Here is a 17,952-nt window from a genome sequence, read left to right as displayed (position 1 = left end):
TTAGTGAAAACAATGGACGCTGCCCACGTGAGCTTGTCCACCGTTGTGCTCGTGACGTTCTCGTCAGTTCCAGATGTCTGCCTTCGTGGCCCTGAGCCAGCCACCGATCAGATAACATCCAACACTTGTTTGGACCGATACGCTTTTTTTGTTTTAATTGTATCTGGACTTCTCTTTCTGATAAGATCGTGTCATACCCATCATTCGAACATGAAAGATCATGTCGTCTAACCTCAGACATCGCTACGGCGAGCTAATTTTAGCACAGATTTGCACGCTAATTCCACAAATACTGTCATCTCATTTATCATGTATTATATGAAATACTTGCAGCATTTTTACGAGTTGTTTACTATTCAGACTCAAGACAAAACAATGCCTTTGTAAATTTCAGTTGATCATTATTAAAATAAATTGTGTACATTTTAGCGATACATGACGGCATATCCATACGAGAACAATTACGCTGGGGATTCCCAAACGTTTGATGCTTACACTTTTGGGAATCAGATTAAAGGAGCTATATAATAGTTTTCCACTCACAATTTAAAACTGTTCCCAAATAGCCTAATATGTCTGTAAAGTGCCGATTATTCAAAAATTAGTAGTCAGTCTTCTTTAGTGAATCTTTTTCTTTCCACGAAAATCAGCTATCAATCACTAGCGAATTGTTTCGGGTTTACTGGAGACTTTTCGAGACTGTTGTCTCGGGATGTGATTCAAAAACATTATTTTTAACAACCGGCTCGCAGTGCATTCGATTTTTAGGAACTGTTTATTAGCTCGACTGACACTTTTTGATTCCTCTCAGAGGAAAATAAAGAATCAGTTCTGTGACCACCTAAAGCGCCTTCATTCTCAGCCGTGATCTGGCTCAAATCATAACAAGAATCACGGAAGAGAATCTCTTTGGGTGGCCACTTTGCTTGTTGTTTAATTTCACAGTGCAGCAATCATTTTCCCACAAGTCATTCAAAATCAGTGTTCCGTTATGTACAAGTCATTAATCTGGAACTAAAACCTGATTGTGATTGTACTGGCGCGCCACCATCAAATGTTTTTTTTCCCCCCTTGAGTGAATCGGCTTCTGACTGGAATGTGACGAGACATTTGGAGGCATTTGGAGAACTCGGTTGTGTAAGTTTAGTCTTGCTGGGTGGCCGGACACTCTTTTTTTAAATTTTTTTTTTTATTATTTTTTTTAAAATTAATTAATTAATTGTCAAGCAAATAAAGTATTACTTTTCATATTACCTGTTTTAAGTCAGTACAGTATTCTCGTTGGGATCTAGAACCTCCTAAGAGGCCGTTAAGCTCCATTTCACAACAAAGAGATTAACTGAATTACTTGTGACATGTCCTGTATGGGACTAGCACCTATTGGCACGCACTCAAGCACGACTAAACAAATGCACACACACACACGTGCACACACGCACGCAAATACACTGGATTAATGGGAAAGATTCCTGTGCAGGACAGAAAGTATCTCCACGCGGTGCTATTTTAATATAGACTTTTTTATTTACATTGACACGTGTAACACATCCATTATGCACAGCAACAGTAAATAAAGCTTTAGGTTTAATAAATACCAACGATGGATGGAAGTCCAGTGAGATACATATACGCGTGTGTGTATGGTCCGATTATTTCTTATACTTCGTCAAATGAGAAATGCATTGTACAAAGGAGTTGGATGATTCTCCGTTACCGAGGCGACAAAGTATACAGTACACGCAGAGAAATCCAGCATTTAAACATTTCCTATATGTTATGTGTACCGCGTATTTATTAAGATGGTCCCATTCTGATATGACTTAACAAAAAAAACGCAAATTGAAAAGTATATTTACACAATGTGGAGCAAAGAGAGCAGCGATGCTGTGATAGAAATGTGTTTTGGTGATGTCACGTAGTAAAGAAACACTGCACAGTAGCCGGTTGCTTTAGCCGTTTTTTAGCATTTGGATGAAAAAAAGCTTCCACCTGAAACTGATTTTCAAATCGTTTCACTAGGTATGGGTTTAGTTATCGACGAATCAGTTATTCAACTAAGTGTATGCGCTTCATTGTTGCACTACTTGGCTACGACCAGCAGAGGCACTGTTCTTCCATACACCTGTGCATTTCTTGAAATCAGTTGATTAGTAAGCCATTTATTTTTAACAATATTGTTGTGAGATAAAGATATGTGTTGTCATCGTTTGTAGCATGTTCACAATCTAAACTGTGCACATGTACAATTAGAAATATTTTCAGGCGTTCACGTCGGCTAGTTTGTCGTTTCGGTTTACCGTGTCGCCGAAGCCAAACGTCAATGTCACGTAAACGCAGGGATAAGGATAAATTATAGTGCCGCACCTAACAATAAAATGTCAATAATAATAATTAGCAGTTTGGATAATGAATGGATAATTATTATTATACAATTCTTTTTTAATCATTCACAGAAGCAGGCACACACTCCACCAAAAACATATGTTCGTAGACACCAAGAGAACACTTTTCCCGGCAGGAACATCGGAACTGCATCGTTGCGGAGGGAACATCTGGACTCAAAGAGGAGAATGTGGAAAAGGAACGTGTGGCAGGGGAGCAATGATGGGTTCCAGTTCATTGAATGGCAAGTCCCAAACAGCTAGCTATTTTGTTTTCCGGGTGATCACCAAAAAAAAAAATATATATAATAAATCTCGGAAATGGCAGTACCAGCATGTAAACAGTGAGGCGGAAACACAATTTTTTTTAAGCACTTGATGTTCAGTTGCCGAAGCTAGCCCCGCTAAAGCTTTCTCGGTGTTCCCAGCATCTGGTAAAGAAGCGCAACTATCAGCAAAACAAGCTAGCGTAGCATAGCGTACCGTGACGTTTAGCCTTTAGTGAAACCATGGGCAATCTCCTCAAAGCGGATCGGGTTGTCTTAATAATAGCGTATAAAAATCAGTGTGCCAGCCGCTCCATTTGAAAAGTTGGACCCGGAATAAACATCACCTTCATTTGAAACACGTAATACTGACAGTAAAAAAACAACAACAACAAAAAGCCAAATAAAGCTGCACTACGGGATGTGTGGAATGACGTGAAGTGCAATTTTGTTTTTGGTTTTCTTTCCAGACAAAATATGACATAAGGGTAAGAAAAATATGGTAAAAAGGAAAAAACTTCAGAGAGCTGATAAAAACCATCATTATGACAGACATAAGTATGTAATATATATCTATTTTTTAAACTGTCCTCCCTTGAAAGTCAAGTTAATGACAAAATGTTCTACTTCCTTTGTTTTGTCCGCAGTACCCCAAAGGGTGTTGTCGGCAGTGTTGGGGCACCCAGTGTATATATTTATTGATATTTTTCCACATGGGGCAGTCTTTTAAAGGATAGGGTAAAAGGGGTGGCAGTGTTTTTGTTGTAGTAGCAGAACACGAGAGGCACTTCTTTTATACAGCCAAGAGGGCCGAGGGGGGGAGAGGGGGCTCAAACCCGCTGAACTCCAAAACCTGTGCCTTCCAGAGAAACCTCCTGCCGGGCCAGTAAGGGCTGCGTCGGAGCGCCGCCGCCGTTTGAGCTGAGCTGGAACGCCATGTTCGCAATGCTCGGCTCCTCCTCGTCGTTCTCCTCCATGGTGGTGATGGTGGAATTGGCAGCTCCGGGCGGCACTGAAATCCTGGAGCTGAAATTCAGATAGATCTAAAAAAAAAAAAAAAAAGAGCCTTATAATTGACGTAGATTATCAGTGAATTATGTCTGAGGTGTCAACACTTACGTGCTTGGTAGCATCTGACAGTTGCTGCTCAATTCTCTCCACCACCTTCCTGAAGGAGGGCCTCTGGAAGGGGTTGGCGTCCCAGCAGGACCGCATGATGTGATACCTGGCGTTGTGAAAATAAAATGATTTGTTTCAATGTAAGGAATTAACTTGTTAGAGCAGAGGCAACCGTATCTGAGAAAATATTTTGCTGTCCTTCGGTTTATTTGATTTAGTTGTGCAATGCGGCTTTGCAGAGTTTGTTTTGATTATCGTTCCTTAGTCTGAGAAATAAGGCATTTGTTCAATTTGTCTTGTTTTCTACAGTAGAATAAGTTAATCGCTGTCTGCCAGTGAAACAGGATGAGAGTGGGCCGTCATAAAAATCTCACATTTTTTTTGACGCATTCACCACCATTAACACATTTTAAAAAAATTAATAAAATAAAAACACATCCTTCCAGTCTTACATTTCACAAGGCGCAAACTCAGGAGAGTCCAGCCTGTATCCTTCTTTAATCAGTTTGTAGAACTTGGCGTCCACGGGCATTCCGGGATAAGGACTGCTTCCTACGTGAAGGATTTCGGCCAGTCAGAAAAATGACAACATAGACAAACCGATGAAGGGATGCGCGTACCTAGAGAGAAAATCTCCCACAGGAGAATGCCGTACGACCACACGTCACTCTCAAACGTGTACACGCACTCGAAGATGCTCTCCGGCGACATCCATTTAACCGGCAGCCGAGCCTGAATTGACATCGGTAAATATAAGTTCTGACGCGATGGTCATCTTGCAACAAAAATACAATTTGAATATAAAACGGTATTACTTGAAATGAACCAGACTCACATTGCCTTTGACGACATAGTTGGAGTCGGTATTGATGTCTCGGGCCAAGCCGAAATCACAAATCTTTGCGACTCGTCCTTGAGTCAGCAGGATGTTTCTGGCCGCCAAGTCTCTGTGGATGCACTTGAGGGGGAGGGGGGCGCTAATGAGGCATGTTGTGTGTGACATCAGCCAAGTGTTGCATATTTTTTTTCCGTTTTTACCAGCTGACACTTGACTCAGACGGTAATTAAATTTTCAACAGCGTGCCACGACATGCTTTCTGGATACGCTTACTAGCGACGGAAACAGGAGCCGAGCTTTGTGTCGAGGGCAGAAATCGGATAAATCACAAACGCCATAGCGAAAGGTGTTGAAGACGTTGAACATATCACTCAAATTGACTGATGGTCTGATCAAAAAGTCCTGAATTGACATTTATCAGTTTGATGAATGGGAATACTCACATTCTTGGAAGCCAAGAATTCCATCCCCTTGGCCACCTGATAGGAAAAGCTGAGGAGATCTTCGGTGTCCAGGGACAGGCCGTCATCGTCAAACATTTCCCCTTCGGCGTCTCCTTCGCCCTGGAAACCGCCTGAAAAAGGGAGCAGTCGATGTTAACTCAAATCCTTTTCTTAACTCCACGAATGTCTGACTCGCCTTTGCGGAAGGAGCTTCTCTTCTCCACAGCGCTTGAGGATGAGGACGAAGGCGGCTTGCCAGCGGCAGAAGGCTTCATGGTCATGTAGCCGTTGAAGTTGTCACTGCGAGGAAAGGAAAAGGAGCATTCTTGAGAAGCAGCTTCCTCCTACGCACGTTCTGGATAGTAAACAACACTTTGACGCTCTCCAGGACTTCACGCTCAAGTCTGCTTTTGCGGTTCGGATTTTGTTTTGACTGCAAAATGCTTCGCGGCTGAAAACTCATCTCAGCGAAAACTTAAGTACAACTGACCCGGCGGAAATCCTCTCCGACGTCACGTTGCGGTAATAGCAGTCTTCGTCCGTCTTGGAGAAGAAGAAACATTCCCTCTTCCTCCGTAAAAAGTTGAGCAGGTCACCGAAGCAGCAGTACTCTGTAATCACCAGTGTGGGGCCTTCCGCCGCAGACAAACATTTTTAAGACGTCGGTTGGAGGGCGAGATTGATTTGAAACGGAAGAGACGCGCCTCTACCTCCCACGGTGCAGGCTCCGAGCAGGTTAACGATGTTCATGTGGTTTCCCAGGTAGCTGAGAACCTTCAGCTCGGACATCAGGGCCTCCTTTTCGGTGGCGTGAGCACTTGCTGTGGGAGAAAAGCCCGGATGAAACATTATTTTCATTGACAGATGCTTTACTTTGCGCTTCACCTTTATTTAGCACCAAAACAATTTCATGATATTCAGTCTTGGACCGACTGATCCTTCCCCCCCCCCCCCCCAACTCCCGACTTCTTTTTTATTTATTAGCTCCTCCTGACAATACAGTCTGTGGTTTTTTTTTTTGGACTGGAATACACACGTCTGACATGTGATTCATTGCCCCGCAGCAGACTTATCCCATCTTACTGAGCTTCAACGTACATTTAAGCATCTTGACCGCTACGGTGGTAACCGAGTCGGCCTCGGAGATTCCGTACGCCGTAGCTTCTACCACTTTTCCAAAAGCGCCGGAGCCCAGCGTCTTCCCTGTGGAAACAGAAAGAAATCCAGAAAGCTGTTTTATTGCCCCTGCCCATCCTGTTTTCTCCTCCCTTCCCTTCCACTGGCTCTCTGCCAGCATTACTGGGACAACACCAGTTGAGCCCCCGGGCTGTATGCTCAAGCACCAGGACGTGCAGGATCCTGTTGGAGGAGGTTGGCGAAAAAACAACAGCCTGGGTGTATGTCAACAATATGATGTTAGCAGTGAGGGAGGGAAGCTTTTGGTCACAATTGAGCTTCGGACACAGTCAATTGGGCTCGACTCCAGATTTCCCATGACCCCCGAAGCAATATAAATGGATAAAAGCGCTTTACTGTCCCAACAGATCAATGTGTGTATTTTCTGTTTAATACATAGTAGCTTCTCTCATATTCTCTCAACTGTGTGGAAAAAATAAAATAAATGAATAGACTTTCCTGTTCTTGTTCCTGTTCTTGGCGGGCTATTCAAATAACCGTGTGGGTGTGACCGACAGAGTAGTTTTTCCCACAAAATGATCGTGCCAAGCAATGGCTAGCATGTGACTGGATCGGGATTGAAAAAACGATTGGGTTGCGCGATGTCGTAAACAAGAGGCTCAAACTGTCAGACTGTGAAAACAAATCATGATGTTTCTGCTCTTTGTAGAGTTTGTTTCTGCCTTTAGTTGTGTTAAAAAAAAATGATTTGTGGCATTTTTTTTCCCATGCTGTCGAAAAATGGTTGAACCAAGCTTTAAAAAAAATCCAGTAAATTCACTTCTCAATCTAGTGCGCCAGAAAATAATCAGCGTGAAGGTGGCCATGACGGCAGACTATCAAAAGGTAGCTAGCTAACTAACTACGTTACAATTGTGCATATAGAAACATATATCGAAATTCACTTTACAGGGTCTGTAACCATTTCGGAAATCTCAAATCCGTACTATCATTTCGACTCCACAGCCAAAGACATCAAACATGATCTGGAATTTTCTTCATGTGTAGCCTGCGTTGGTACTTTGAGGGCCTTCAGCCGCTCATCTGACATGACACGTTCACGCTATAAGCAGAACCACGCGCCGCATACTCGTGTGACATATTTTTACGCCAATGTGCGAGAAGTCCCGGCGGCTCACCGAAGCGCAGACTGTTTCTGGGAAACTCCCACTGGTGATCGTACGGAAGCTGGGTGGGGTCAATATAGACGTAGTTGTTCCCGTGGATTCCTTCGATCACCTTCCACTGCACTTGGTATTTCGGTTTCTGGAAGGGGAACACAATCACAGAGTGTGACAAACGTTCCCTTGTTTGAGCAATACCTTCGGTAAATACCTGCATGTACTTGTAGAAGAGCGTGATGAGGATCAAGCATAGGACGGAGGCTGCCGATAGCACACCGATCAGCAGCGGGGTGAACAGCCTGTGAGGGATGCTTCTTTCTGTGGGGACAAAATGAAAGCAAATATTTTGACTCCTTATGGCAAGATTAAAATGATATCATTTTCAAAAGTCATACCAAAATCTCCCAAATTTGACTCCAACAACCTCACAATCAGTCATTCAACCGAGGGAATATGATTGTCTGAGTCTAAACCAAATGTCCTCGAAGTGTCCTTGTGTCCCCTTATACAATTTTTGTCAAGACGAAAAAAAAAAAAGTGTCCCAAGTCCAAATATTGACAAAAGTCATGGCTTTACCCTTTAGTGCACATCTTCCATAAACCGTTTGGTAAACAGCAGTCAAGCCAGACATGATCGTCTGCGATAAGATGTGCGGATGGGAATTAGCTGGAGTCCATTGTTTACGTTGACTCCAAATCCACGCGGTGTCATAACAGCTTCCCCATCTGCCACAATGCCCCCCCTCAAAAGGTGGTATTGCCATTGTAGGGGGGGGGCTAACATCTATGCTAGAGGCCCCTTAGAGGTGTCAAGGAAGCGCACTTTGGAAACCAGTGACGGGTATATCGGGAGATTTGTTCTTGCAGACTCGGCGTTCTCCGAAGTGGGGAGAAAGCTCCTTATCTTTATAAAGAGCTTATTACACACCAGTGGACAGAGGACTAAATAATAAGGCCAGGCCAGGCACGGAAGGGCGACTGAAAACGTACAGACTCGCCACAGCTCTCAAAACACAACTCGCTCTTTGTTGTGCGGGGGGAAAAAACGTGGAAGTGATTCTTGCGCTTTCTAAAGAAAGCTAACGCAGGTGTAAAGATCAGTGCAAATCCGTTCCTTATGCGTCCGTAATTAGTTTGTGACTTGCCAAGTCACGGCCGTAGAAAATGCTAAATTATGACATCACATTGTGGCAGAATTTTGAACGGTTTGGTCAAAGTCACCGCTGGGGAAATAGTCAGCTCAAAAGATTTACTCGGTTGTTTGATTCCAACTTTTTTGTAAACAAGTCATTAGAAAGTCAATGTTACATGTGTTCCATTTAAAAGTCGTCTTGTTTGAGGATTTCAGTCTAGAACAAAACAAATAAACCTACAATGACTCCCAACGGTATTAAACACTGTACCAAAAAGTACTCTCTAATTTTAGTAAATTAAATGTACCACCCCTAAAAGGAAGGTATGTCTTAATTGGCTCGGATTTTCCCCTTTACAACCAGATACAGCCATAAAACAAATGATTCAGACGTCTGAATAAAATTCACCGTAGCGTGCGTTAAGCTCACAGAGTCTTTACAAAGACTCACCGTAGTTGTAAAAACGAGACAGCAAAAGTTTGTAGACAGCCTAAGGAAATAAAAAAAAAGAAAAAAAAAACAAGCCGCAGGGGAAGATAATGGATGCGACCATCAATGTTGGCTTGTTCTCATGAAATCTTCAGAAGCGGTTTTGCGTTGCAGTTTGCATATGAAAATTTGAAGTATGTATATATCGATGTTCTTGTTGTGTTTACGTGGTGGCTCACCGCTGATGGAGAAGAGCATGTAGGCCTGCTCGCCTTCCACGGTGGCCACGCACTCCAGCGTACTGAAGCGTCCCTGGCTGACATTCACCCGGCTCTCCACCTCAGTTTTACCAAACGTGGGGCTGAACAGTGTGATGGTGATGATGTCCGTTTCTTCTTTGGTGGCGTTCACCTGCTGGGAGCATCTGGGGACGGGGGGAGGGCAAAGATGAATACAATCGGGATACATGTTGATAGGAATCTGGCAGGATTAGCAAATTAGTTAGAAATCATCCAGGTGCTGTATCAGCATGCAGCCTTGAGACCACATTGCACTGTTGGATAATGATAACAAGAGTTGTCATTTTAGTCAGGCAAATGTTGACAGCAGTGGTTCTTATCGGGACAATTTGTGTTGTTATGAAACACAGCTGTGTTGGTTATTGGCATAATCCGTTTCTAGCTCGGTTTATGATTATTTGGATGATAATATTGTGTTACCACTTAGGTTTTAATATTGTAGCGCTGATGCTAATTGAGCTAATACAAACTGGGTTTGGGTTGTCTAGATATAAACTGTCAGGGCTTCGAAAGTCTTTTCAGAATGATTCGTGTGGTTGTATAATACAGCCGTGCTGCTAACTGAGCTAATGCTATGCTAGCTATGTTTTATAATATGTGCTGTATGACGGTTTTGATGCAATTGTAGCGATACCACTTAAGTGTGTTATCATCTTGCTAATGCTAATTTAGCTAATGCAACACTGCTTCTTCCTGAGATCTGTAACCTGGTTTTTGTCTTGACGCTGTGACACTAAGCACTTGGGTTTTGATCAAAACCATTCCCATTTCCTCATGTTAGCATTTCGTTTTTTTGTGTGTGGAGACATTCCTTCCATAATAATGTCTTCCAGGGGTTTGACAGATTATGACGTGTGTAAAATGAACACCAGACTCAATTTTTGACACCAGCGCACCACAGGGATTATTTTGGGTCACAGGCAAGCTCCGGTCATGTTGCTCTTGTTGCACTGACTTGCCAAATAGTTCGGAAAGCCTTTCTAAAAGGCATCCGGGTCACCCCGCCCTTTGCTGTTATTGTCTTGTATTATTTGGAGAGTGGTTTACTTTGGCATAGCTTTGAGATTCACAAAATGGCAGTTCAATTTAAGGTAGTAAAAGCCTAAAACTAATTGAAAAAATGGGAAAAAAATATCATAGCTTATCTTTGTGTTTCACATCAAAAAAGCACCCTAACCTGAACTCAAAATGAATTCTCTTTAAAAGTACTCTGAAGGATATGTAACTAATTCCCTGAGGTGCAAATTATTAATTAAAATATTTGATTACGTATAAAGATAATTTTTTTTCTAATTCAGAAAAGTCAACAAAATTAAATAGTCCAAACAGACACACCTATATTAATGAGTATTATTACAAAAATGGGTTTCATAATTGTAACTTCAAAGGTCGCCAGCTGCTGTTGACACAAGTGTCTTGGCGGAAATTGAAAGATTTTTTTTTTCTTTCTAATTCAGAAAAGTTAACAAAAATAAATAGTTCAAACAGACACGCCCATATTAATGAGTATTATTACAAAAATGGGTTTCATAATTGTAACTTCAAAGGACGCCAGCCGTTGTTGACACAAGTGTCTTGGCGGAAATTGTTTGTCGCTCACCTGATGTACTGCTCGCAGTAGTACCATGCAATCTTGGGGGCCGGGAATCCCTCGGCCACGCAGCGCACCTGCCCGTCCACCGGGCCCTCGTGTGACACGATCTCGGGTTTAGCTAATAAGGAATGAGGCATGAATAAAACGTGGCATAACACGTAGTTACATTTTTAAGAAAACCACTCACTGGTCACGAAGATGGTAAAGGTTTCGTTCAGGGAGGTGTCGCGGTTGGCGGCTTTAAACGTGTAAACACCGCCTTCGGAAGTCTTCAGTCGCACTAACCTCAGCTCGCTGCTGTACCTGAACACCAGGGGGCGACATTTTGCTCACTCAATAACCAAAAAGGATAAATCCCAAAATTCAAAAACTGATCATTTTGTTCTGGCCATTTTAAAAAGAACACCCAGGTACAGCATTACGATATTACGCCATATTTCCCTTGGTGCTCTTGAGTAAATATTTTCCGTTTTCTTTGCACGCATTTGAATGGCGACAGCTTTTTGGGTTCAAACAACCCGAGGGGTTTATGACACTTTTGTATTTGTCAAAGATTTGCGAGGCCCGCGGCCAACTCTATGCTAAATTCCACCCTCTGTGGTTGGGGGAAAGGGAGCTCAGGGTGGTGGTGGTGGTGGTTTGGTGGGGCGGGCCGTTCGTACCTGTAGTCACGCGTGCTCTGCGTGGTGATGACGTGGTCGCTGTTGTTCTTCAACTCGTGACCCATGAAGCTCCAGGAAAAAACGCCTGGCCTGGGGTAAGCTTCCATCTCCACCAGCAGAGATAAACTATCTCCCGAGCGCACGTGGACGGTCCTGTTGCTCGTTGATGTTACGTTGATGAAACCTTTGTCTGGGGGGGGGGTTAGGGAGAAACAGCCATGGCAGGAGGAAGGTAAGAAAAAAAGGATGAGTGCTTGCTTATCAGCGGAATTGCTGCCGGTATTTCCCTCACCGTAGACGTCGAGCCACACGGAGCGCACGCTGATCCCCTTCTCGTTCTCGGCCTCGCAGCTGTAGCGTCCGGTGTCGCGGAGCGCGGTGGCGGCCACGCGCAGGGTGGCGCTGCGCATGTGGTCAAAGTGCTCCGCCCGGATACGCGACGCAGTGTCAACCTTTGCTGGTTGCTGTGGATACCAGACGGCACCCTGTCAACGCCCAGAGATCTCTACAGATTAACCCCGTCTGCACGGCTATCCTCGCCAACCACACTGACACGCACACAAATGCAATACACACACAGTCCAGATCTTGAAGCTTTGACCCTCATGCCAGGGGTGTCCAAACCCGGTTCCTCCCAGGGCCGTATAGGGGAAAAATCAAAAGATACACGGGCCGCTTTTAAATTCCGCCTTCGGGTCCTAGTTTGGACACCCCCTCCCTTCGACACTCATTCATAAGCCCGTGTTTGCAATCACGCAGAGCGGTAGAAGAATGCAAAGGTGTCTCACCGAGCTGGGCGGGGCGACCCACTTGAGCTTGATGTCACTGTTGACGTTGGTGGTGTTGCAGGTGAGGGCCAGAGACTCGTTCAGGGTCAGGATGACCCGCTCGGGGGCTTGCATCCCGATGACGGGGGGCGCCTCGGGGACTAAAAAATGGAGAACGAATGTTAATGAAAAGTAGAAACCTGACTGTGATTTTGGATATGACCAGTTTACCTGGCTTGACGGTCAGATGATAGTTGTGCGAGCGTACGTGTTGCCCCCGCAGCACGCCGGTGCACACGTAGCAGCCCTCGTAGCTCTTTTGTGCGTTTCGGACCACCATGCCTTGCTCCAGCCTGGCGGAGAAACGCAGGCCGGGTTCCAGGGCCGCCCCGGAGCACGTCTCCAGGTGCAGGTCGGACAGGCTGGGATCTGTTGCCAGGCAGGGGATGGATGCGGTGTCGCCTACGCGGGTGAGGATGTTGAACACCATCGATTTTCTGAACGGGTTGTCGGGATCTGCCAAAACAAAACAAAAGCGGAGGGTGAAAGGTGCAGATGAGTGAGCAGATGTTTTTTTTTTTTTTATCCGTCTTTTAAATCGACAGCAACCGTATGCCTTGGATCGACGATCATTCACCGGCTTCCGATGGAGCTACCCGGACACGTCTGACATTTGTCGTAAAAATCTGAATCTACTCTGCGGCTTTGCCAAAGAGTAAATTGTGTTCCCAGTGGCACTTTGTCTTGGCCTCGCTCATGAAAATAGTGCTCCTGTGTTTACTGCCTGTGAGGAAGGAGTGTTTCGACGGAACTATTAGCAGCACATGATATCATCCTGCAGCGATGGCTGCGGGCCAAGGCAACGTGCAGGTCAAAACAGTCATGCCTGCTCCCTACCTGCGCCAGGCCATCACGCAAACACTGTCACGGACAAGCACGCCCACGCTTACACACGGTTAGCTGGTCATTTTATGGCAAGAATAATTCTTATCAAATTGTATTCTAAACATTTTAAGTTGGGATGCGATATATAAAAAAAATCATGTGATACTATAACAATATTTATTTTAATTTTTTAATTTATTTCTAATTTATTGTCATTCTCTAGTGAGGCGTGCATCTACCTTTGACGAAGACGTAGACGGACTTCTGCTCGCCGCTGGTCCTCTCCAGGCAGACGTAGCGGCCCATGTGGGCAGGCAGGGCACGGGGCACATGCAACGCCGACGCGCCCTCCGTCCGCCGCTCCCCCCGCACCTTGGGCCGCTCCTCCCGCTGCCATTGCATCTCCTTCTCACCCTGGCAGCGCAGCTCAAATGGCGCGTTAAGCGGGACCACCAGGTGGGGTCCCGCCGGGGTGATGCTTGGCTTGGTGTGGCCTGTCGGGCAGAAATAGGACATCTAAATTAGAAGCGAATGAATCTGCGCATCCAACAACAGTGCTTCTACCATTAAAGGTGCCTCTAAATAAATTTCTGATTTATTGTAGGCTTTTCCTGACATTTTTTCTCCCTTATTCTGGTAGAAAATATTGTGCGAAGGATGTGATTTGAAGCCGCCAGCTCCAGCAGAAGAAAATCACCCACCGCCGTTCTTCTCTCGAGGTAGGCTGTCCGTTTGGTGATGACCGGTATTGTGTTTGTGCAAAAACGGGCTGGAAAATATTTTTTATGCCTTTGGACAGGGTCTGAAAAAGCTGAATGCCCCATTTTGGAATTTCCCCATGTGGGCCAAATAAATAAATAGCTTATCACCAGTGGGCTCATTTACATAACATTGCTCCCAAGCCAAGTTTCTCCACTCATGACTTAGGCTGGGCAAAAATTCCGCTATTTTTATGCTTTTGTTCAAACGTCCTGAAAACACAATCGTGTCCAAACCAAACGCTGAATTTTACGACACCCGCAGTGTTAATGGATGCGCCACTCAGCGTTGTTAGTCTTAGCATCGGATTAGCATTTCATACAAAAAAGTCATTCAAATAAATAGTTTTCTCTCAGCTACACAGCACCGACTTTCAATGCCACACTCCTTTCACGTTTTAAAACAGAATGAATACTCCAATGACTTGTTATTGAAATAATTATTTCATCGTAAACACACCTAAAAGTAATGACGGCTCATCGGAGGCGGTGAAAGTACTTAGAGCGTGTGAGCGCAGATACTCGTGGAAAAAAACAATCAACATTTACTGACTTATTCTCGCCAGAAGTCTCAATCTGTCAAGATTGACTTTGCCACTCCGTCTTTTCAAAACATAAAAATGTTACAAGCTTATTTTGACCAAACAAAAGGTAAGTACAGATCGCATTTTTGAAAAGTATGGAGGGAGTAAAAATAAAAAGGTGTCTGGGGAAAAAAAAAGACCTGAAAAAGTAACTGAGTTCTTAGTTATTTCCCATCCACAATCTTATTCCCGTGCGTTCCGCAGGCTTCAAGCCTCAATCTCCAACAAGAACATAAACCGAAGATTGTACCCGCATTGAATCGATAACGCGCTTTGTAGGGGCAACGCCGAGACAATATTTCATAAACGGACCGCAGGTTCCACGCAAAAAGCTTCAAATTTTTTTGTTTTTTCTGTGTATTTGCTAAGCTATTGACATTTTCAAGTGTTCTGGAATGGTATTGTCTAATTGTATCTGGATCAAGATTTTAATCCAACAAGAGGTAAAAATACCCAAAATGAATTTAAGCTATCGAAAAATGGGTTAGCAGTTTATCAGTACAGCTGTGGTTTAAAATAATACATAATATAATACAAACATTTTTTTTTTCCCCCTCAAAGCTAATTTCTTTTGTACTCGTGTTTGGCACAGTTTTTACACAGCACTTTGTGATGCAACATCTTTTAGCTCATAACTCAATACTAATTTCAGATATCGGTATTTAAAGACAGCGATTCTTAAGTGTTTAATCAAAATAACATTTTTTTTTTTTTTTTAACATTGCTAAAAACAATGACTAGTTTTGTTTTGGTTCAATTAAAGGACAATGACAGCCAACATTGGCGTTCTGCAGGAATTATACAGGTTGAACAAAAGTGGCCCTAGGACAGACCCTTGGGGGATTCAACATGTAATGGCCGTTCGATAAGAATGAAAGTTCCACTGATTCATTCGAGAGAAATAGCGGCAACAACATTTTGACTTATTAGCTCTGACACTGTTTCCTTTTTAAATTCTTCCATGCATTTTCTTTAGAGAGGCAGGGTACACCTCGAAGTGATCCTCAGCCAATCACAGGCCACATATGTATAGACAAACCGACCATTCACACCACTAAGTTGCGATAGGACATTTTCACACCATTTCATCTCCAGCCCGGTCTCCAAGGTAACCGCTTGTACCTTTTCCCAGACCTGATAAGCCAACAAGCACATTCCCAAGGTGTAAAAGTGTCACCGGCCGCAAAAGGCGGAACCTCTCTGTGGTAAATTAAACTTCCCGTCACCGCTGCCTCTGCTTCACCCCTGCGTGCATAGACGGGCTTAAGGCAAACTTGACGGCGGTGCTTTGTTGCGTCACATGACGGGTAAGCCCGAGCATGCAGGTCGCCCAGCAGATACTCTCTCTTCTGCTACAACAATCTAAAAAAAAAATGCAGCAAGCATTGCTCGTCTGAAGCGGAGTTTCGCACCTTTGCAGACCCAGATTTGTGAAATGTATTTCCCACTGGTACTTCAACGCATCTCGGATTGCATAATTTTGACACAAACTAATGATGAACGACACAAAAACGTGACTTGACTCCAGTTCCGGCGTCCTTGAAAATCAATAACACAAGGGCTGTCACATTCAATCAGTCTCTCAAATAAATTAATAAATAAATAAACAAATAAAAACAATCCATGTGTGCAAGAATGCAAATACCTCCTTGAATTGATTCCACCGCATTTATTGGTTCTTGTTGTTAAACTTGTGCCAACTCTATCAGCTCCCTTTGGGCATAAATGGTTCTCTGGATCTGAATAAAAGGCGTTTCATTTTAATCAAAAGATTTTATGAAACTCTGCTTGCAATTTTTACACTGATTTATTTTTCGTCTGGACTTGCTTAATAATTCCCCAAAATAGTGAAGACAAGTGCCCTGCAGTACAACAGCTGGCCGTTTGCATGAAATCAAGTGAGTGAGTGATCGCTTTATTTTATTATTATTTTTATTTATTTAGGGGGGTGGGGTGCCGCTGGATTTAGGCACTTTGCTCCCTCTCCATTCGAGTTTTTATTTTCTTCACGACACCCTTCCTTGCCTCGTTTAAATAATGCACGCGACCGTGTTCGGTGTCCACGGGTGTCCATTTGCCTCGCGTGTCAGTTACTGCCTTGACAAAAACACCTCACACGCACATCATAAAAAACATAAAATACAAAAAATAGTAGTAGTTATAAAAACCAAACAAAAAGTCTCATTCCAAACCAACTTGTTGCGCTTCGTAAATGTCGGTTTAAAAGGTGAGTAAAACCTACCTGGGTGGAAGGTGAATTGCAGCACGACACACAGCAGCGGTATCAAGCGGTAATCCATAGTTAGACTTCCATGGATGGAGCTGTGCGCGAGAGCCAGTGGAAGGTGTGAGAGGCGGGCGCGAGAGGTGGGAGCTTAGCTCCACTACTCCGCAATACTCCACTCTCGTGGAAAAAAAAGAAGAAAGTGATGATGAGGAAAAAGAAGAGCTGCTTTTAGAAGTCTTCCAAAGCGCAGTTGGGAGTCTGTGGACATCGCCGGGCCAGCGAGCGCTCCACGGCGAGCAGGTGTGCGTGACTGGCTGAGACTGCCGTGGACATGTTCTTGTATTTTTGTGCAAGCGTGCTCCTGCGGGTGTGTGTGTGTGCAGCCGCCACGCTGAGCCCAACTGCTTATAAGCGAGGGAGGGAGGAAGGGAGGGAGGAAGGGAGGGAGGGAGAGCGTCGAAGCGAATAAATGACGTGACAGCATAATTATTATTGACCATACTTATTTCATCAATAGTCTACGTTTCTTATTTCAGTCTACAAAAAAAAATTCAAAATAAAAGCAGAAAAACAAAAGTTTAGGAGTTTTACCCCAAATTTTCACAATTCCTTTTTTTGTTAGGGCGGGGGTGGATTTCAAAATAAAATCCCCAAATTTTGAAATTGCATTGAAACACCAAAAATGTTTAATTGCTAACCAGCAATAGTTGGAATTGGAATGGACTTGAAGAAAAAATGACCTTCGATTAGGAAAAGCGGATTGGAAAAGGGAACTGAAACCCTGCAAAAAAAAAAAAGAAGAAAAATTAACTGAAATGTCAGACCTCCGACGTAAGATTGAAATTTCACATGGAAAATTCTAGAATTAGAATCCCAATTGAAAAACTTCAATTGTGAATTTTGGACCTTCCCGCTCAGCAGAGCGTTGTAGCAGTACAATTTTTTGCAACTTTGCATGTTTGAGGATTATTTTTTTCCAAACTTTTTTAACCATCTGTTGCTGTTTTTGTGGATCAAAACAATAGGATTATTATTTGAGCGCCCTCTGGTGGAATTCGACTCCTCTCAATGACTGATTTTACATTTGCCATTATGTGGCATCTAAACTAATTACAAATCATTTTTAGGGAGGCGTCCATTCGCAAAGTTTTTCTATTTGCCGCAGGGCTCAATCCATGGATTTTTTTGGGGGGGGGAAACGTTGATTTTCGTGCACAAATTTGATTACAGTGTGCTTAACAAGTGTGGACAAATGAGTTTGAAAGTA

The 17,952-nt window shown here is 43.6% G+C and overlaps 1 protein-coding gene across 2 annotated transcripts; it reads right to left on the bottom strand.

Moving 5' to 3' along the window:
• Positions 1–1,501: 1,501 nt before the first annotated feature.
• Positions 1,502–17,075, bottom strand: kita (KIT proto-oncogene, receptor tyrosine kinase a). Of its 2 annotated transcripts, none has more exons than XM_061297426.1 (21): positions 16,701–17,075; positions 13,356–13,610; positions 12,463–12,747; positions 12,253–12,392; positions 11,757–11,949; positions 11,465–11,654; positions 10,990–11,105; positions 10,809–10,920; positions 9,149–9,333; positions 7,559–7,665; positions 7,363–7,489; positions 6,146–6,250; positions 5,758–5,868; positions 5,538–5,679; positions 5,244–5,347; positions 5,048–5,178; positions 4,602–4,724; positions 4,387–4,498; positions 4,219–4,318; positions 3,767–3,872; positions 1,502–3,690 (listed from the first exon to the last, which is right to left on the bottom strand). In XM_061297426.1, exons 1-21 carry the CDS (start codon positions 16,756–16,758, stop codon positions 3,478–3,480), a joined length of 3,015 nt encoding a protein of 1,004 aa, XP_061153410.1. In that variant the 5' UTR covers positions 16,759–17,075; the 3' UTR covers positions 1,502–3,477. The 2 variants fall into 2 exon arrangements, with proteins under 2 accessions (XP_061153410.1, XP_061153411.1); XM_061297427.1 differs by having other exon boundaries at positions 11,757–11,928.
• Between the last annotated feature and the right edge of the window lie 877 nt (positions 17,076–17,952).

The sequence above is a fragment of the Syngnathus typhle genome, linkage group LG14 (assembly GCF_033458585.1).
Source record: "Syngnathus typhle isolate RoL2023-S1 ecotype Sweden linkage group LG14, RoL_Styp_1.0, whole genome shotgun sequence".
Lineage (NCBI taxonomy): Eukaryota > Metazoa > Chordata > Actinopteri > Syngnathiformes > Syngnathidae > Syngnathus > Syngnathus typhle.
This window is presented reverse-complemented; position numbering and strand designations above follow the sequence as displayed.

Bases quoted from the DNA above. Each gene is read 5' to 3' on its own strand.
- kita (XM_061297426.1), bottom strand. From the start codon at position 16,758: ATGGATTACCGCTTGATACCGCTGCTGTGTGTCGTGCTGCAATTCACC. The intron at 11,106-11,464 runs GTACGAACGGCC...CCTGGTGTTCAG, and splicing joins CAGAGCACGCGTGACTACAG to GTACAGCAGCGAGCTGAGGT. The intron at 7,666-9,148 runs GTGAGCCACCAC...TTGTCCCCACAG, and splicing joins CATGCTCTTCTCCATCAGCG to AAAGAAGCATCCCTCACAGG.